The sequence below is a fragment of the Crotalus tigris genome, unplaced genomic scaffold (genome assembly GCF_016545835.1).
Source record: "Crotalus tigris isolate CLP2741 ecotype Arizona unplaced genomic scaffold, ASM1654583v1 scf7180000021160.8983255:1529534, whole genome shotgun sequence".
NCBI lineage: Eukaryota > Metazoa > Chordata > Lepidosauria > Squamata > Viperidae > Crotalus > Crotalus tigris.
Window position 1 is genome coordinate 1,231,789 of NW_024098373.1, and position 20,918 is coordinate 1,252,706.

General features: G+C 43.6%; 1 protein-coding gene across 3 annotated transcripts in view; it reads left to right on the forward strand.

Annotated features, from left to right (window-relative positions):
- TAF3 (TATA-box binding protein associated factor 3) overlaps nucleotides 1-13,091 on the forward strand; it is a 159,796-nt gene extending 146,705 nt beyond the window's left edge. For all 3 annotated transcript variants that reach the window (XM_039369504.1, XM_039369505.1, XM_039369506.1), the window contains 2 exons: nucleotides 8,929-9,035; nucleotides 12,426-13,091. In XM_039369504.1, the coding sequence (XP_039225438.1) occupies nucleotides 8,929-9,035; nucleotides 12,426-12,540 (222 nt within the window). In that variant the 3' untranslated portion in view covers nucleotides 12,541-13,091. The remainder of the gene's footprint in view (nucleotides 1-8,928; nucleotides 9,036-12,425) is intronic.
- The last annotated feature ends 7,827 nt before the right edge of the window (nucleotides 13,092-20,918 follow it).

A 20,918-nucleotide genomic window follows, 5' to 3' on the forward strand; every position in this document is an offset into this window, starting at 1 on the left:
GCAGAGCTCAAATTAAAGATATTGGTCGGAATGGTTCCATTTACAATCATACTTTGATACATCATTAAAACACTTGTATATACAGGACCAGTTTTAAAAGAATTGGTTACGATGGGCAACCAAAATACAATACCCTCATTCGAGTTCCAAGGTAAGTAACAAAACCTGGATATTAGAAGTTGGATTTCCAGCCTCGGAATAACCTGTGTGAAGTTGACAAATGTTAATAAATTACCCTTTTGTAATTAAGTATTTGTGGGCTCCCTCAGGTGAAAACATTTTGTCTCACACTGATGAGGTGCTTATGAAGGAGAAGATACATATGATACCCAATTTTATTTTTAGTGCTAATATGCTTTAATTTAATTCCCTTAAATTAATTAGTAAGAGCCACTGCCATTTTGCCTACAATATGAACTACATTGAACTCGGTGTGTGTGTGTGTGTGTGTGTGTGTGTGTGTGTGTGTGTGTGTGTGTGTGTGTGGAGAATAAAGTGATCTTATCAGAAAAAAATAACCTCAACAAACAGTGGCAGAAAGATTTTTTTTTTAGTAAGTTATGAGTAAAACAGAAAGGTTCAGTCTGTTGAGAAATTTCCCAAAAAGGGTACATGAGACAATCTCACATCGTCCAAGCACTTGAACCGATCAGATTTCGACTCTTATTTTCATAGTTCACCAATAAAAAAAGTCATCATTCACCATGACAGATTTGTAATGCCCAAGGTAATTTTCAGGATCCAAATATTTTTAACCCGTGGTGCTTCCTGTTACATCAGTGGTTCTCAACCTTTTTAATGCCGTGACCCCCCCCAACCGGTCGTAAGTCGAGGACTACTCAACCGGTCGTAAGTCGAGGACTACTCAACTGGTGCAGCACCGTTTGCAGAATGGGACTTTTGGCGGGCTCAGCAGGGCAGAGACAGCCTGGACAATTCCTATTGGCTTTTGAAAGCCAATAGAATTGGACTCTATTCAAGAGAGTCTATTCTATTGGCTTTCAAAAGCCAATAGAATAAAAGGGAGTAGCACAGCTAAGGAAAAGGGGGGAAAAAATGGCGGACTGCATTGCTTGGCGACCCCCGTGAAATGGTCATTCGACCCCAAATGGGGTCCCGACCCACAGGTTGAGAACCACTGTGTTACATGTATTCCAGTGAATAAGATTCTATATCAAGTGCTGGAATGATGAAATTTGATTATTAGAATTGCTCCATCTTGAAAGGGATGCAAATACCTGGATCCCTGGCTTATTACTCTGGCCTTTAAAAGCTTAAAAAATCAGCAAGGCATACATATTTAGATGCCTCTGAGACTTATCAAATATATATATCGGTGTAAACATCTTAAGATGAACCGATATAAGAGATACAAAGAAGCTTTGTAAAAGGCATATGTCTTTATCACAAAAAATACGGAATATAGTTGAAAGAATATGATATTTTCTTGCTATTGTTACTTAAGTTAAAGGATAATAATCATAGAACTCCTCTTACTATGACTCTTTCAAAAAACAATCTTTACGGTAGAAGCATATTCTTAATTATGCTAGGAATTGGCTTCTTGTGTTTAGGGAATTATGCATGCTGATATATGCATATACACACACAAACACACACACACATAGATAGATATGTATATCTATGTGTGTGGATAGATAGATAGATAGATAGATAGATAGATAGATAGATAGATAGATAGATAGATAGATAGATAGATAGATAGATAGATAGATAGATAGATCAGTAATCAGGCAAATAGTACCCCGATCAAGGAACTACAAACGCAGACAAACAAACTAACAATAAGCAACAGCCTAATGAAGAAACCACAAAGAACACTCCCACCAATACTGAGAGGGCCAGCTACTAGTATATAATAAGAAGCAAACCTCACCCCCTTCTAACACTGATGATGTTACCTAGTTGGGTAACAAAACGTCTGCAAGAAAACCAACCAGCAAGCTCAGAGAGCACCAAGGACCCCTCATTTCAACCCTGAGCTACAAACGTGCTCTTCTAACAGAATAACAGAGTTGGAAGGGACCTTGGAGGTCTTCTAGTCCAACCCACTGCTCGAGCAGGATACCCTATGCCATTTCAGACAAAATGGCTGTCCTATCTCTTCTTAAAAGCCTACCACTGTTTCCATCCATTGTTTCTCGAGGCAGACAGATAGGAGAGCTTGAAAAGCCAACTCTTTTCCATTGGTGTTTTTTTTTTCCCCCTCCACCCCACTCTTAACTCACAAGTCCTGTTCACACAACCACTTAACCCAATGACTGAAAGGCGGGGCAGCTGAACGTAGGCTGAACGCTGTTTTTCACCGGTCTGGGGGCTGGGCTGCACCTTTGTAGTGCTGAGTTTCGGAGTCCCACCGAATACTCACTGTCCACAAACAGTGAATTCTCGAAGGTACACCTCTGGCACATGGATTTCCCATAGGTCTGAGCAAGGATCTGAGTGCAACTAACTTGCTGTGGCTCGAACACATATTGGCTCTCCAGAGAAAGCTAGAGATGCATAAACCTACAACCGAGTTCATGGTTTGTTTCAGCTCTCAAGATGTAAAGACGGTCTTCCAACGAGGGCAGGTTCTCTTCCCTGGCACATCATATGTAGCAGAAAAGTGCAATAGGCAGGAAATAGGAAAAGAGTATGAGAGAGAGAGAGAGAGAGAAAGAGAGACAGAGAGAGAGAAAGAAAGAGAGAGAGACAGAGAGAGAGAGAAAGAAAGAGAGACAGAGAGAGAGAGAGAGAGAGAAAGAAAGACAGAGAGAGAGAAAAAGAGAGAGAGAGACAGAGAGAAAGAAAGAGACAGAGAGAGAGAGACAGACAGAGAGAGAGAGAGAGACAGAGAGAGAAAGAAAGAGACAGAGAGAGAGAGAAAGAAAGAGAGAGAGAGAAAGAAAGAGAGACAGAGAGAGAGAGAAAGAAAGAGAGACAGAGAGAGAGAGAAAGAAAGAGAGACAGAGAGAGAAAGAAAGACAGACAGAGAGAGAGAGAAAGAAAGAGAGACAGAGAGAGAGAGAAAGAGAGACAGAGAGAGAGAGAGAGAAAGAGAGAGAGAGAGAGAAAGAAAGAGAGAGAGAGAGAGAAGTTACCTCCTCATTTTTTTCCAGAAATGAGTAACTAACCACAGGGGGGGCTGACTTTTAGCCAAACAGGACGTTCGAGGTCAGCATTCAACTACAATTCAAAAGTAATCAGCCTTCATCTTGATCAGATAGAACTTCACTGAAATACACAAATGGTGCCTTCCACAATGCAAGGTCCTCAGGAGGAAGCAATCTGCAGCTCCCATCATTCACAGCTCGGAAGCGGGGGGGGGGGAGGGCTCCCTTATACCCTTGTTCTGGTTAGTTAGCTGAGCTGCAGTTAAGTTTGGCCATAAGTACAAACACGGCAAGCCAGGTTTATTTATGGGATTTATATACCGCTTTAAGTGCAAGCACTCTCTAAGCGGTGTACACCAGTAAGCAATGTGTGTATATATATATATATATATATATATATTTACATTGCCCCCAACAATCTGGGTCCTCATTTTACCTACCCCGGAAGGATGGAAGGCTGAGTCAACCTTGAGCCGGTGAGATTTGAACCGCTGACCTGCTGAACACAGTCAGCTAAAGTGGCCTGCAGTACTGCACCCTAACTGCTGCGCCACCTCAGCTCTTCGGTTCCTGTGCTGCTGATGTTTGATGCATCTCACCAAGGTTATCTTCTGCAGGAGAGGTAGCAGCTTGCCAAAGCTTGGGAGGATATCATGTCAATGAAGGCAACCGAAAAAGTACAGGGAGTCCTCAACTTACGACAACAATTGAGCCCAGCATTCCCGTTGCTAAGCGAGACAGTTGTTAAGTGAGTTTTGCCCCATTTGAAGACCGCTCTGGCTGCTGTTCTTAAGTGAATCACTGCAGCTGTTTAGTTAATAGCACGGTCGTTAAGCGAATCTGGCTTCCCCACGGACTTGGCTTGTCAGAAGGTCGCAAAAGGGGATCACGTGACCCCGGGACACTGCAACCGTCATAAGTACATGCCAGTTGCCAAGCCTCTGAATTTTGATCACCTGAGCATGGGGATGCTGCAAGGGTCATCAGTGTGACAAATGGTCGTAAGTCTTCTTCAGTGCCGTTGTAACTTTGGACCATCATTCAATGAATTGCTGTAAGTCGAGGACTACCTGAAAACTGATCTTTCTTTTTATTTATATCAATCTGCTCTGTTTCTTTCTTTTTTTCCGTGCAATATTTTATGAGTTCATCAAAATACAGAAATACAAAGAGAAATGAAAAATGTTTTCGTAGAGTTTCACGAGTACATGTATGCAGGTCTTGGTGTAATCGGGTCTTTTGCCGTGTTAGATTGTAATATATATTTGTCCACCTCGAGCAGAAAGTCCAAAAGTGGTTTCCGAGGAGAAACAAAACTCATTTTTTTCTTTTTTTTTAAATCAAAGCAGCCAATTTCGCCATTCCTGCTAACTCCATCGGCTTTTGCAGCCATTCGCCCACTGAGAGAGAAAAAAAAATCACCTCAGTAGGTCAGTTATTGTTCACCTCTTCTGTAGAAGAGCACCAAAAATAACTTTCCTGGCACGTTAAACTCTTGTCTGCCGATTCTAGATCGGCGTCATGTAGAGCCCTCCGTTTTATACTTCTCAAACAAAGCTTTCCTGTTTGCAAATCTGCCGTCATTTCTGGAGGGAATCCAGAAACGGCAAATATTTTACCTCAGACAGATGGTTTTCCATAGTAATTCCATCCAGGCTAAATCCCAGCAGTTGTCATTAAACAGAATTCTTTCACCTACCATTATGCATTATGCAATTCCAGCTTTCGGTCAGTCAGTCAGAAGCCTGTGACATGTTGGCTTAGGTATGTCAGAACCGTTGCTTGAACTTTCTGGGTTCAGAGGCAGACCTGGGCTAAAAAGCTCAAGGTCTTATCAACGGTTGAGTTCAGAGATTGCACTAAGAAACGGTCATTTCCTTGCTGGCATGTAAGCTTGTGTGAAGGGTGATTTGTAAACCCACGCTCACGATTCACCGTATTGTCAAACCCATTCCAATTAAGATTTATTCAGCGAACCATTTTAAGCAAACAGTGGTTTAACATCATACATCACCTAATTTACCAGGCAATTATATCACTTTAATCGAGAGCTTTCTTAGCTTATTAATGGCAGAATCCTGGGTGTAATAGGGAAATTTAAGCATATAGTCAGTCTTCCTGCTTTTTTATTTTTCTACAATCCCTCGATGGTGAGATGGGCGGCATTGAATTAAATAAATATTTGTTAAATTTACATGCTGCTCAAGTCTCACTTTGCTTTCTTAGGCTGCTGTAACTCTTTGCAGCTTTTGCTCATTTTGTTTCCTTCAGCGTAGGAAAGAAGCAGTCACAAAACAGAAAAAACTTACACAGGTGAAAGACAGACTATTTATATATTCATAGCTGGCTATATCTTTACATTTAGAGTATAACTTTTCACATTCATTTCATCTGTCAGTTGAAAATAGGCTGACACTCATCGTGTTTTATCGAGATTCCATTCCTTAGACTAGTAATTGTTCAATAATATATGTTATAAATGTGCCCCATAAATGTAGATGGAATCCCATACATTGAGGCTCAGATTTATTTGGATTTAAGACAATTAAAATCAAACGGCCTAAAAGTTGGAAAGTTTCTCATATGTTGACAAAGGAGAGAGACCTTTCTAAAATCATAAGTTCTAACAGAAGCCAGAATTCCAGTGTGCATTTTGTCCAAAACAGGATTGCTGCAATTAACTTAATTAGCAGCATGTATTATATCCTGAATGTGCCCCATAATGAATAGAAGAGCCAGCCTCAAGCAGCCTGCTGTGAAGTGCTATAAACTTTCTAATTCTTTCTCTCTCCCCCTCCCTCTTTCTTTCTTTCCCTTTCTTTGCCTTTCTTTCTCTCCCTCTCTCTCTCTCCCCCCATCTTTCTCCCTGTCTCTCCCTTTCTCTATCTGTCTCTCTCCCTCTCTCTCCGTCTCTGTATCTCTCTCCCTTTCTTTCTCTCTGTCTCTGTCACTGTCTCTTTCTGTCTATCTCTCTCCCTCCGTCTCTTTCTTTCTCTGTCTCTCCTTCCACCTCTTTCTCTCCATCTCTCTTCTCCCCCCCCCACTTACCCTTCCGTAAATGTCGTGGTGTGACAAATGTCAAAGGAATGGAAAGTTACTCAGTAACTATTTTTTATACTCTTGATCTTATCAGTGAGCTGAGTTGGATGACTTTGGCTAATAAGTACTAACCCAGCAACCTAAATAAATGCATGCACTTTATAGACGCACATTGCCAAGACGGTCTTCAGCAAGGCAGGGAGGAGGGACAGAGGGAGGCAGCCAAGGCAGCGCAGAATGAGTGGAAGGAGCATGGTAGGGCCGGAACCAGTTTTGGCTCCCCCGTTGGGAAATCTTGCTTTCACCAAGCTAGCACTGGCATCTTCCAAGCCATCAGATTGCAAGTCTATGCAGATTCTCAATCATGCAGGGCACGGTTGTCCCAGAGGTGTTTTTCCAAAAGGCAACTAGACTTTCTTGGGGGGGGGGGTTCTTTGAAAACATTTCGATTCTTATCCAAGAAGCTTCTTCAGTTCTGATTCAGATTACAAGTCCCATTATCCACGGCTGGCAAGATGCTTAGCTCGGTGGGTGGAGGGCACAAGAACTTACAGACCAAGTCAAATGGAGGGTGCCAGGTTGAGGAAGGCTGAGGTGGCCCCTTGGCAACTGAACCCAATGATTGGGATTTATCCCTTCAGCAAACCAACTTGGCCTTTGTGTCGTGAACTTCTCTGTCAGGTGTGTAGAACACAGCTGGCATAACCAACATCCTTCCATCCCAGGCTCAGTTTGGCTTGTTCTGGAATTGAGCTCTCAGAACAAGCCAACTTAACAGAATAACAGAGTTGGAAGGGACCCTGGAGGTCTTGTAGTCCAACCCCCTGCTCAAGCAGGAAACCCTATACCACAGGTCGGCAACCTGCGGCTCCGGAGCCGCATGCGGCTCTTTGAGCCTTCCCCTGTGGCTCCCAGCCTCCTCTGCCTTTGCAGAGAGAGACAGAGACAGAGAGAGGCAATTGTGCTTCCCTGCTTCTCTCTCTCTGTGTGTGTGTGTGTATGTGTAAAAGAGAGTGCACTCACATTGTTCTCCGAGGAGCTGAAAAGCTTACTGGGCGGAACTCCTCCCTTTGCTGCATCTCTGCAGGAAGCAGGAAGCAGGAAGGGCAGGAGAGAGCTAGCTAGCCCAGCTAGGCTGACTCAGGAATTCTGGGAGTTGAAGTCCATGAGTCATAAAAGAGAGAGGTTGCTTATTGGACAACAGCTTGAAGCTTGCCAGGTGAGCAGCAGATAGGAGGGGGGGGGAGAAAGAGAGAGAGAGAAAGAGAGAGAGAGGGAGGGAGAGAGAGAGGAAAGAGAGAGAGAGAGAAAGAAAGAGAGCGGGGGAAGAGGAGTGGCAGACCAAGGGCAGATAGAGAGGGAGGGACAGAGAGACAGAGAGAGAGAGAGACCCTTTTGACATCTAAAATGAAGATAACACTGCATATATCCTTTTTTTACGTGTGTGTGTGTGTGTGTATACACATACATATATACATATACATATACATATATACACACACACACATACATACACACACACACCTATAATAAAGATAAAAAAGGATATATGCAGTGTTATCTTCATTTTAAATATCAAAAGGGTTTTGCGGCTCCCAGTGTTTTGTTTTTGGTGGGAAACGGGTCCAAGTGGCTCTTTAAGTGTTTTGGGTTGCCTACCCCTGCCCTATACCATTTCAGACAAATAGTTGCCCAGTCTCTTCTTAAAAACCTCCAGTGTTGGAGCACCCACAACTTCTGGATGCAAGCCCTTTCACTGGTTAATTGTTCTCGCTGTCAGGAAATTTCTCCTTAGTTCTAGCCTTCAAGTTTTTGCTTCTGATTTAACCTTACATGCCAACACCTAGAAGCTATTCGTTAAGTTTTCAGATGCTTCTCGTCATCAGGGTTAGATCTGGGCCAAATGTTGGTTTTTCTGCATAACATAAAGGTTGCTTATAGAAGGTTTAGACTTTTCGCATTTGCAGAATTTGTATATTTTACCAATGCAGTATAGAGACTTTTTTTCAGACACGTGTGAGGTGTTTTTTTTTTTTTAAAAAAAAGAAATAACGATCCCTGTTATACTCCTGAAATACTATTCCCCCCCCCCCCAGGTCTGTTTGGTTCTTCTGCTTTCGAAAAGCATTAGCAAGTTGTCTGAACGTGGTCTGAAGTTGTCTGAAGGTTGAATCGTTGAAATGGAGTCCAGTTGCAATTATTCAACCTTCAGGCAACTGTACCTGGATAACTGAGAGAATCTTCATCAAGATTAATCTTCATTGACAAACTGGCCTTTTCAACAAACTATGGGCTGCAAAGTCATGAATAAGAATGGTTGACATTGTGTTTTTTTTCTGTACTTCTCCAAAGCAGGAAGTTGTTTATTTTATGTATATCATTGTTTTGATTGAGTTTTTCAGTTGTAACTTGCCTTGAGTTTCTCTGATCTAGCTTCCTTATCAATCTAATAGACTACCCTTGATATTGTTGTTACAGAAGGCTGCATGCCAGTTCGCACACTCGTGTTTGTTCAAATAATACGGTGGGATCTCTTCTGCTTCTCCCCCACCTCCCATCCTTGAGCTATTAAATCAGTCTTTCTTAACGTCTTTCTTAACTTCGGGCTGGGGGGTTCTGGGATTTGAAGTCCATACAGCTTAGAGCTGTCAAGTTTAAGAAATGCTATATTAGACAGCTGTTGTGGAACATGTAGAAAGTTACACGAAATGAGGCTTCTTCTGCCCCTTTGAGCCTTCACCTTCACCTTCTCCCTCTCTTTCTCTCCCTCCAGATACGAGATGAGTGGGGAAACAAGATATGGATCTGTCCCGGTTGCGAAAAGCCGGACGACGGTAGCCCAATGATTGGGTGTGACGATTGCGACGACTGGTATCACTGGTAAGTGGTGGAGGCCATGCTCAGCTTTCGAAGTCATGTGGTGGAACCGTTGTGGGAATTCTGGGAGTTGTAATCCCAGACCTACACACGATATAGTGTTCTCCTTGGAAATGATTGTTTATGATCTATTGTAATCAGCTGGGAGCATTCAGACAAAGATCTCAACGCTAAAATGTCCAAAACACAAAAAACTGTCCAAATTGGATCTTTTGGTCTACCTGCAATCATTTCTCAAGACTTTACAGGCAGTGCTTACCATCAGTCTGTGTTTCAAGGTGGCAGAAAGGAGGACATTGGTTTGGTCTGGTGCAGGGGTAGGCAACCTTGGCTCTTTTATGACTCGTGGATTTCAACTCCCAGAATTACTGAGCCAGCCATGCTGAGGGGAAAGGGAGAGGTTTCCAAGCTGAGCCATGCTGTCTCAAGAATTCTGGGAGTTGAAGTCCACCAGTCATAAAAGAGCCAAGGTTGCCTACCCTTGGTCTAGTGCAGTGGTTCTCAACCTGTGGGTCGGGACCTCATTTGGGGTCGAACGACCATTTCACGGGGGTCGCCAAACAACGCAGTCCGCCATTTTTTCCCCCTTTTCCTTAGCTGTGCTACTCCCTTTTATTCTATTGGCTTTTGAAAGCCAATAGAATAGACTCTCGTGAATAGAGTCTAATTCTATTGGCTTTCAAAAGCCAATAGGAATTGTCCAGGCTGTCTCTGCCCTGCTGAGCCCACCAAAAGTCCCATTCTGCAAACGGTGCTGCACCAGTTAAGTAGTCCTCGACTTACGATCGGTTGAGTAGTCCTCGACTTACGACTGGTTGGGGGTCGCGGCATTAAAAAGGTTGAGAACCACTGGTCTAGTGTCTTAAGGCACCAGGCTGGAAACTAGGAGACCATGAGTTCTAGTCCCACCTTAGGCATGAAAGCTGGTCATGTGACTCTGGACCCATCACCAGGAGGCAGTGAGTTCCAGTCCCACCTTAGGCAAGGAAGCCAATTGGGTGACTTTGGGCCAATTACCAGGAGACAGTGAGTTCTAGTTCTGCCTTGGGCATGAAAGCCAGCTGGGTGACTTGAGGTCAGTACCTTTCTCTCAGCCCAACTCACCTCACAGGGTTGCGGTTGTGAGGAAAACAGAAGGAAGAAGCTGAGTTGGATATGTTTGCCCCCTTGAATTATTTGTAAAAAGAATAAAGGCTGGCTGGCTGGCATGATGGATGGGTGGACGGGTGGGTGGGTGGATATAGATACTATATTTAATAGTACCAGGCACGAAAGATCAAGTCCACATATGAAGGTCCAATTAAAGTGATTTATTGCTTAAAAAAAACCCTTAAGTATAAGAATCTTCTCAACTAACTGTTAGCACTTGCTTGGAGTTAGATAAAGACCAGCAGAATTCAAGGAGAGTTGGACTTTAGTCTGCTTGTGGCTACCTAGAAATTTTGAACTCTTTTAACTCCGCCTCCAGCTTCTGCCACCTCCTTCTCCTACCACAAGTAAATGTAAAATCGTTAAATCTGGTTTATTTTTTCCCCAGCCTTTCCTGTTTTGGGGGCATTCCATCCCCAGGCCTAACACAAGCCCTCATTTTAAATGATTTTATAGACCCCTATCTTGGGCAAACAGGCTTTGCTAGCAGCCAAGTGGTACATTTGGCCTGTTCGTACTCTTTGCGGTATTGAATTCCTTCTTGCAAAGCACTGGTGTGAATATAGCGTTCCCTGAATTTTCATTACTTAAATAATCCTAAGAGTATTTTTTTCGGAACTGAAAAACAGACCCGTTCTACAACTGAAAGGGTTTATTCAGCGAACTGAGTAATCGTTCTACACATTTAAACAGACAACTGATCTCAGTGGCTATTAAAAAAAAAAAAAAAAAAAGTTTAAACTTTTTTCCTTCAACCCTTTAATTTCCTATATTTCTCAGCTAAATAAATAAAAGCTCTGGCTTGCGTGTTCATATCTGTTTAAAGGATGGGGAAATACAACCAAAAAAAAACAGGGCCCTAAAATGATTAAAAACAGTAAAGGAAGCGCTACCAAAAAAAGAAAAAAAAACTCAGAAAGAAAATTATTTATGTACAGATGCATTCCAGTTTATGCACGCTGTGAAAAAAATATATATATCAGGAAGTACAATTCAGAGAAAACGCATAACGCTAATACTCAGAGATACACAGCTATTCTAAGTATCTAAGGACACGTTTCATGAGAAACTACAGGAAATAACCCTTGTGTAAATTCACCGGTGCTTCATTTTATTCATTATCTACAGGAGATTTTGAGGTGGGGAAAAACACGAGATCAGCGCTGACGCCATTTAAATTAAAATTGTGGAATCTCTTCCATGTAGGCGATGCCCCATACAATTTCGTGTGTGTGTGTGTGTGTGTGTGTGTGTGTGTGTGTGTGTGTGTGTGTGAAAGTAAAGCCATCCTCAAACAAAACGTATTGCTTTTTTTTAAAAAACCCACGTTCTATCAAACCACCATCACAGGATGGTGAACTGTCGCTCCCTTGCCTTTAAATCAGTGGTTCTCAACCTGTGGGTCGGGACCCCATTTGGGGTCGAACGACCATTTCACGGGGGTCGCCAAACAACGCAGTCCACCATTTTTTCCCCCTTTTCCTTAGCTGTGCTACTCCCTTTTATTCTATTGGCTTGTGAAAGCCAATAGAATAGACTCTCTTGAATAGAGTCTAATTCTATTGGCTTTCAAAAGCCAATAGGAATTGTCCAGGCTGTCTCTGCCCTGCTGAGCCCGCCAAAAGTCCCATTCTGCAAGCGGTGCTGCACCAGTTGAGTAGTCCTCGACTTACGACCGGTTGAGTAGTCCTCGTCTTATGACCGGTTGGGGGTCGCGGCATTAAAAAGGTTGAGAACCACTGCTTTAAATCAAATTACAGTGACTTAACTGATTCGCTTAGTGACTATTCAAAGTTACGACGGCACTGAAAAAAAGTCACTTGAGGACTGTTTTTTTTTCCACACTTACTGTACAACCATCTCAGCCTCCTCATGGTCACGTGATCAAAATTCCGACGCTTGGCAACTGGCATGTACTTACGACGGTTGCAGTATCCCGGGGTCACGTGATCCCCTTTTGCAACCTTCCGACAAGCCAAGTCAGTGAGGAAGCCAGATTCAAATTAACAACCATCTGTGACTAACTTAACCCCTGTGGTGAGTCATTTACCCCCCCCCCCCAGGCAAGAAAAGTCATAAAATGGGGCAAACCTCACTTAACGACGGTTTCGCTTAGCCACAGAAATTTGGGGCCTAGCTGAGGCCGTAAGTCAAGGACTACCTGTAGTTATTTAATCCTGTTCAATTTGTAGAAAATGGTTCTCCTTCTCTGCTGTCTTCACTCCTTGTCCCTTTCCTTTGCAGGCCTTGCGTCGGCATCACAGCTGCTCCCCCAGAAGAGATACAGTGGTTCTGCTCCAGATGCGCCAGCAAAAAGAAGGACAAAAAACACAAAAAGGGGAAACACAAAGCACACTGAGGTGGTGGAGAATTGTCAGGTGGGGACCCTGGACCTTCCTGTTCCCAAGTCCTCTTTCAGAGGGATCTGGTCCAGCTTCTGCTGCCTGTCCGTTGCCATCACATTTCTGAGGATTTGGATTCCTGGAGGAACCACAAAGATGCACAATCTTAAGACACAATTCTGTCCCTCCCGTTCTCTCTCTCTCTCTCTCTCTCTCTCCTCCACCAAGTGTGACAGACATGAATTGAGAATTTATGGACTCACCAGCCAGAAGAACAATCAGCTGAGCAGCAAAGACTTCTGTAAATATAGCCACTTTTTCCAAGTCTGTGTTTGCCCGGTTTAAGAACCGGGAGAGGCTAATAATTATGATCCTTTCGAAGCCCTTGGAGTGATTTACACAGCCTCTGCAAAGCCAGAAAATCAGATGTGATTCGGGATGGAGTAAAGGACTGGTAGATATTCTTCTGAAGGGAGTATTTGAAACTTTACTTTCTCCTCGTTTTTTTTTCCTTCTCCCATTTTTTTTTACGACAACGTAAATAAATTTGCCTTAGCTTTTTGTGTAATAACTTCCCTTTTCTTTTGGGGTGTGCGTTTGTCTATTGGGGTGGTACGATTCTCTTCTCCAACTGAAAATACGAGATAGAATTTTTCTCTCCCCTCCAAAGCCCAGTGGAATTAAGATTCAAAAAGACTCCATCTTTGAAAAAAGAACAGATTCTTGCTTTGCTCATTTCAGAAGTTCATCCAAGCACTTCCTAGAAATAGATTTACTTACTTATTTTACTCAGGTTGATATTTAGAAGGCACCGTGGCTATTTTAAAATTGGCTACCGTACAGGTAGCTTTCGACTTCGAACCACAGCTGATCCCAAAATTTCCCTGGCTAAGTGAGACAGTAAATAAATTTGGCCTCATTTTATGACCTATCTTGCCACAGTTGTTAAGTGAATCACTGCAGCTGTTGGTTGGTAACACGGTTGTTAAGTGAACCTGGCTTTCCCATTGACTTTGCTTGTCAGAAGTTCACAAAAGGGGATCACATAACCCTGGGACGCTGCAACTGTTATAAGTACATGTCAGTTTCCCAGCGTCCAAATTTTGATCACATGACCAGAGGGATGCTGTTATGGTTTGTAAGTGTGAAAAACGTTCATATGTCCCTTTTTACAGTGCCGATGTAACTTCGAACAGTCACTAAACCAATGATAGTTAAGTCAAGAACTACCTGTAGTTTATCCAAGCACTTCCTAAAAATAGATTTGTTGACTCAAGTCGATACCTGGAAGGCACTGCAACTATTTTGAAATTTGCCTCAGAATTATTTTTAGGACTTTGTTGTTTTACATTTTTTATATATATTTTTTTTCCTCATGTTGTGGAAGGTTCTATAGCAGTGGTTCTCAACCTATGGGTCGGGACCCCATTTGGGGTCGAACGACCATTTCATGGGGATCGCCAAACAACGCAGTCCACCATTTTTTCCCCCTTTTCCTTAGCTGTGCTACTCCCTTTTATTCTATTGGCTTTTGAAAGCCAATAGAATAGACTCTCTTGAATAGAGTCTAATTCTATTGGCTTTCAAAAGCCAACAGGAATTGTCCAGGCTGTCTCTGCCCTGTTGAGCCCGCCAAAAGTCCCATTCTGCAAATGGTGCTGCACCAGTTGAGTAGTCCTCGACCTACGACCGGTTGAGTAGTCCTCGACTTACAACCGGTTGGGGATCGCGGCATTAAAAAGGTTGAGAACCACTGTTCTATAGATTTCTGGATGCAGATGTGATGGAGACTCAATCCATGTATTCATTTCTACTTTTTCAACCCAAGACTTTAAAGCAGGGGTCTCCAAGCTTGGCAACTTTATGACTCATGGACTTCAACTCCCAGAATTCCTCAGCCAGCCAGGAATTCTGGGAGTTGAAGTCCACAAGTCTTAAAATTGCCACGTTCAGAGACTCCCTGCATTTAAGATACAGCATTTTTTCTGTCTCTTTTACCTCAGAACCAAAAGATACTGGCCAATAACACTAAGGATCCATCGTATTCTGCGTTTTGAAATTCAGGTTTAAAATCCCTTGTATTTAACTGGAATAACAGGCCCACGGAAATAACTGTGAGCAATGCATGGATGTATTTTAGTCAGCATGTTTTTCCTTCGTATCTTTGGGGGCTAATGTTCAGGAAACACCTGAGGCTGTGGTGAGAAAGCAGGGTTATTTAAATATATGGGTTTTGCCACCTAAATGCAGGTATTTTTCGTAAGAGTGATTAAAAGAAGAAAGAGAAACTCACTTGTGCATATTGAAAATATCCTCAGAATGAGGAGAAAACTCGTTCAGCGGACCAGGGCAATCCTCACCCAACATTGCCTTAATTTGTGATCAGAAGTTGACCTGCCAACTTCTATCTATGCTTAGCCTGCAAATTGATCATTTTTTTTTATTAAAAAAAATGAGGTTTCTTCTGCAGCCGGGAAGTTTAATGCAAGATGCTCGACCAAAATGGGAGGCTTAGTCGGCCTGTCACGTGTCCGAATTAAACCTGGTGGATTTTCAGGAGCGCCTCTCTCTTTTAAACTTTGGCACGCGTCCTTTTAAAAGACCGCTAAGGCTGGTATTCTGGGAATTAAAACACCACCAAAGAAAGAAGCTGAGCTTTATGTCAACAGTAGCAGAGAGAATTTTAAGTCAGAAATCTGTTCTTTTCTACTTAGTCCCTGGTCAATCTTGACCAGATTCGCATTCAAATCAGAATAGGAATCAGACTTTTGTTTGTTTTTCAATTTGGTTTTATGACCTTTTTTTTTTTTAATGCAGTTTTGGAAAAGGCAAATTCCATTCGGGCTTCGGATGTACATTATTCCTACTTTGGGCCAACAAAATGGTTGCCGTGAGACCTACAAATATTATTTGTCCATTTGTCAAAGAGGTAAATAAACCGTAGTAGTAATACGAAGTCCACATTCCCCATTGCGCTTAAGGAAAAATAAAATAGTTTCCTGGTTCAGAAGTTAAATCACTGTGCTTTTTATTTTTACGGTCAACAACAAGTTCTCTGGACAAATGGGGTGATTTTAAAACACGAAAAGATCAGAATCAGGAGCCGAACAAAACACATTAATAAATAACGCAGGAGAAAATGTTACCAATAAAAAAAATAGCTGAGCCATTATTTTGTTATAAAGTGGACACTGAAACAAATTACATGAATACAGGTAGTCCTCGACTTACAACAGGGACCGTTTATTGACCGTTCAAAGTTACAACCACACTGGAAAAAGTGACTTGTGTTTTTCACATTGAACGACCATTGTAATCATGTAATCAAAATTTGAATGCTTTTTAACTGATTCGTATTTATGACGGTCGCGGCGTCCCGGGTCATGTGATCCCCTTTTGCGACCTTCTGACAAGCAAAGTCAATGGGGAAGCCGGATTCACTTAACAACCGTGTTATTCAACTTAGTGGTGTCAGGAAAGGTCGTAAAAGCGGGCAAAGCTCCCTTAACAACCTTCTGCCTTGAGGGGGGGCTGCAACCTTGTCACCCATTGTACCACTTTTAGGATATGGCAACATCCGAGTACCACCAGTCGCCTAGGAAGGTGTCAAAAACGTGAGGACCCCCCCAAAAACAAAAGGAAAAAAGTGATAAAGTACAGGTAGTCCTCGACTTAAAACAGTCCTCTTAGTGACTGTTCGAAGTTACAAGGCACTGAAAAAAGTGCCCCACAAGGCACAGCCAAGCAAGACACCTGCCTGCCCACCTGGCGACGCTCTTCCTCCTGTCCGAGGTTGCCATTGTTGTGAGCATTTCTGTTGAGGATTGGCAGCGAGGGTGAGGTGGGGGTGTTTGGTTTTTATTCCCGTCTGCTGGGTGGTTGCATCAGGTTTTGGTAACTTCACATGACCTTGGGACACTGGGACCGTCATAAATATGAAGCAGTTGCCAGCATCTGAATGTAAATGGAGATTGCAACATTCTAGCTGATCGGCGCTTCATCTGGGCTCAGCAGAAGTGTCAGGATCAGTGCTGCTTTCCAGCTGGAGCTACTTCAGGGCTTAGCAGAAGCACCTGGATCAGCGCCGAGCTCCAGTTGGAGCCTGGCGCTGATCCTGGCGCTTCCACTGAGCCCTGACAGCCCTGAAGAAGCGCCGATCGGCTGGAAAGCAGCACTGATCCTGGCACTTCCGCTGAGCCCTGACAGCCCTGCAGCTCCAGCCATCTCTCGCTCAGGCTTGTGCGGTGCTGCCACCGGTTCAGCTCATTCCCCTCCCCCACTACTTTTCTAGGATGTTCGTGTACCACCTGCCAGGTGCCAATGTACCACAGGTGGTACCCGTACCACTGGTTGAAAAGTCCTGGACTAGATGACCTACGAAGTCCCTTCCAACTCTGTTATTCTATTCTAAATCCAGAACCCCACAAATGGCAAGGACGGGAGCCGGATGGAGAGATGAAGAATGTAATTATTTATTTAGCGTACGGCAGTGGTTCTCAACCTGTGGGTCAGGACCCCATTTGGGGTCGAACGACCATTTCACGGGGGTCACCAAACAACGCAGTCCACCATTTTTCCCCCCCCTTTCCTTATTCTATTGGCTTTTGAAAGCCAATAGAATAGACTCTCTTAAATAGAGTCTATTCTATTGGCTTTCAAAAGCCAATAGGAATTGTCCAGGCTGTCTCTGCCCTGCTGAGCCCGCCAAAAGTCCCATTCTGCAAACGGTGCTGCACCAGTTGCACCGACTTACGACCGGTTGAGTAGTCCTCAACTTACGACTGGTTGGGGGTCACGGCATTAAAAAGGTTGAGAACCACTGGCGTATGGCCTATTATACACGGACTTGCAATATGGATTAACATTTCACCTAGAAAACACCGTAAAATTTGAATGTTAAAAAGAGCTATATTCAGATATGTAGGCCATTTAACCACTGAAGTGCAGCATCGCTTATGTGGGAAAAAAAATCAAATACTGGACCCGTATATTTACAGCCGGTCACAATGTGAGTTACATGGGACCTCAATTTGTGGAGAACAAACGTTGGATATCATGGAGAGCTACTCAGCCGGACGGAGTGGAAGACTCTTAATTTCCAGGTTATTTCTTTTTGCAGAGATAACCTCCCTGCACATTGGTAGGTACAGATGAGCATATAATGTTTACCTCTGGCCAGGTGTTCTTTTTCCTCTGGAATCTGGATAGTATCCGCTGCTAAGCACAGTTGGCTTCTCTATTCTGCCCCATCAGATCTGCGATTCCAAAGAGAAACCCAAGGAAACGAGAGCGCATCAAAACCTTGCCAAGTTCGCCCAAGCTTTTACAGAGATAAAATGCCGTGCGTTGCTTTCTGTATCACCTAAGCTCTTCCCCCCCCCCTTCCCTTTGGAATAGGACAATTAAGGGCTGAGTAACCAGATTAAAGTATAAAATGAACACCGAGATACGGAGACCTCACCGGCAAGACTGTTAATGAATGAGGTTTGCTAATGCCAGGCTGGCTAAGTTTTCGGTAACTCGGAGTTTTACGGCCAATCTTTAAAGTCATTTTCTGCCTTTCCCGGCCTTTAGATTGGTTTTTGTTTTGTTTTGTTTTGTTTAGAAGCCTAAAAGTGGATGCATATCCTTGCCTGCAGAGAGAAGCTGATAATGTTCTGAATAATGTCTCTCTTAACAACCCCGTTCTCCCCTAAGGAAATGATCTTTGGTTATTCGGAGGGAGACACTGGGCATTAATGCCCTTCTCAGAACACACAAAACAATTCGGTTGCACCATGCAGTATGAACATTGGAGGACCTAAAGCAGTCTAGCAAGTTGTTGCAAACCGAGGCGGGGTGTTTAAAGGACAGGGCAGCACTTCTGTGGGCCTCGGTTTCTGCTCGTGGGCAGCGGTGGCAAAAATATCCTTCCCCAGTTGCTCCTCAGTTGCTCCGCCCTTTCCACCATACCTAACCAGCACGTTCCAATATCTCAGGGGCTGCCATAAAGAAGAGGGAGTCAAGCTATTCTCCAAAACCCTGAAGGCAGGACAAGAAGCAACAGATGGAAACTAATCAAGGAGAGAAGCAACCTAGAACAAAGGAGAAACTTCTTGACAGTGAGAACAATTAACCAGTGGAACAATCTGCCTCCAGAAGCACTGGGAAGTTTTTAAGAAGAGACTGGACAACCATTTGTCTGAAATGGCATAGGGTTTCCTGCCTGAGCAGGGGGTTGCACTGGATGACCTCCAAGGTCCCTTCCAACTTTATCATTATTATTAGTAGTATTAATATTATTATTATCTAGACAGGACCATTTGCATTACAGGTAGTCCTTGGAACTTACAACCACTCGTTTTAGTGGCCATTCCAAGTTACAACAGCACTAAGAAAAGTGACTTATGACCGTTTTTCACACTTGACAACCGTTGCAGCATCCCCAAGGTTGTCTTCTTCTTCGGCCATATCCGTTATCGGACGTTGGCGATCATGTTGGCGATCCTGTTTTTATCAGCAGCCGCACAAAAAAGTGCTGCTGAGTTTTGTCCAAACCAGTCCCTTAGATTATGAAGCCATGATGTTCTTCTTCTGCCTGGACCTCGTTTGCCTTCCATCTTTCCCTGGAGGATTAAATGGAGTATGCCGTATTTTTCTGGGTGTCACATCACATGTCCGAAATATTCTAATTTTCGTTTTTTAATTGTTTTGATGATTTCCCTCGGCTTTCCCAGACGGCTTATCACCTCCTCATTTCTGATCTTGTCAACCCAGCTTCTACATAACAGCCGCCTGTAAATCCACATTTCAAATGCTTCTAGTCTCTTCAGGTGGCCTTCTGTCAGAGACCAGCTCTCTACTCCATAGAGTAGGACAGAAAAAAGATAGCATCTGACAAGCCTGATTTTCAGTCTTAGGCTTATGTCGCGACTGCAGAAGACCTTTTTCATTTTGAAGAATGCTGTTCGGGCTTTTTCTATCCTCGTCTTTACTTCAGCGGTCATGTCCCAGTTTTCATGTACTTTGGAACCGAGGTGTGTGATCCCCAGGGTCACAGGATCAAAATCCAGCCGCTTCGCAACCGGCTCATATTTTTGGTAGTTGTGTAACATCACGGGATCACCATTTTTGTGACCTCCTGACAAGCAACGTCAAGGGAGGGGGGGACAGGCTCACTTAACAATCTTGTTACCAACTGCCTTGTTGTCAAGTGGATCGCTGCAGTCGCGAAGTTAGGCACACGCTCGTAAAGTGGATCTGCTAGTCCTCGACCCACGACCACGATGGAGCCCAACGTTTCTGTTGCTGAGCAAGACAGTTGTGATGTATGTTTTGCCCTGTGGTGCGACCTTTGTTGCCACAGTTGTGGAGTGAAACACCTGAGCTGTTAAATTAGCAACACGGTTGTGAAGTGAATCTGGCTTCCTGCGTTGTCAGAAGGTAGCAAAAAAGAGATCACGTGACCCCGGGACACTGTGATCATCCTAAATCAGTGGTTCTCAACCTTTTTAATGCCGTGACCCCCCAACCGGTCGTAAGTCGAGGACTACTCAACCGGTCGTAAGTCAAGGACTACTCAACTGGTGCAGCACCGTTTGCAGAATGGGACTTTTGGCGGGCTCAGCAGGGCAGAGACAGCCTGGACAATTCCCATTGGCTTTGGAAAGCCAATAGAATTGGACTCTATTCAAGAGAGTCTATTCTATTGGCTTTCAAAAGCCAATAGAATAAAAGAGAGGAGCACAGCTAAGGAAAAGGGGGGGAAAAATGGCGGACTGCGTTGTTTGGCAACCCCCGTGAAATGGTTGTTCGACCCCAAATGGGGTCCCGTCCCACAGGTTGAGAACCACTGTCCTAAATACACACAGGTTACCAAGTGTACGAATTTTGATCACGTGACCCTGGGGGTGCTGCAACGATGGTTGAACGGTCATGTCCACTTTCTTCAGTGCTGTTGTAACTTTGAACAGTCACTAAATGAATTGTTGTTAAGTCGAGGACTACGTGGAAACTGGTCATTCTTTTTATTTATATCAGCGGTTCTCCACCTGTGGGTCGGGACCCCATTTGGGGGTCGAACGACCATTTCACGGGGGTCGCCAAACAAGGCTGTCCGCCATTTTTTCCCCCTTTTCTTTGGCCACGCCCCTGGCACCCGGTGATGTATAAGTGGTTGGGGGTCACCACAACATGGGGAACTGTATTATGGGGTCGCGGCATTAGAAAGGTTGAGAACCACTGATTTATATCAATCTACTCCATTTCTTTCTTTTTTTCTTTTTTCCTATACTTACTATAGGAAATTACGATAGCTCGTCGTTCTCAGGGGCAGGCAAGCAATCTGGGAAGATTCTTGTTATCAGAGGCGGTCAATAATAAAGTATCTGCCTTGTGTTATTCACAAATGGCTTGG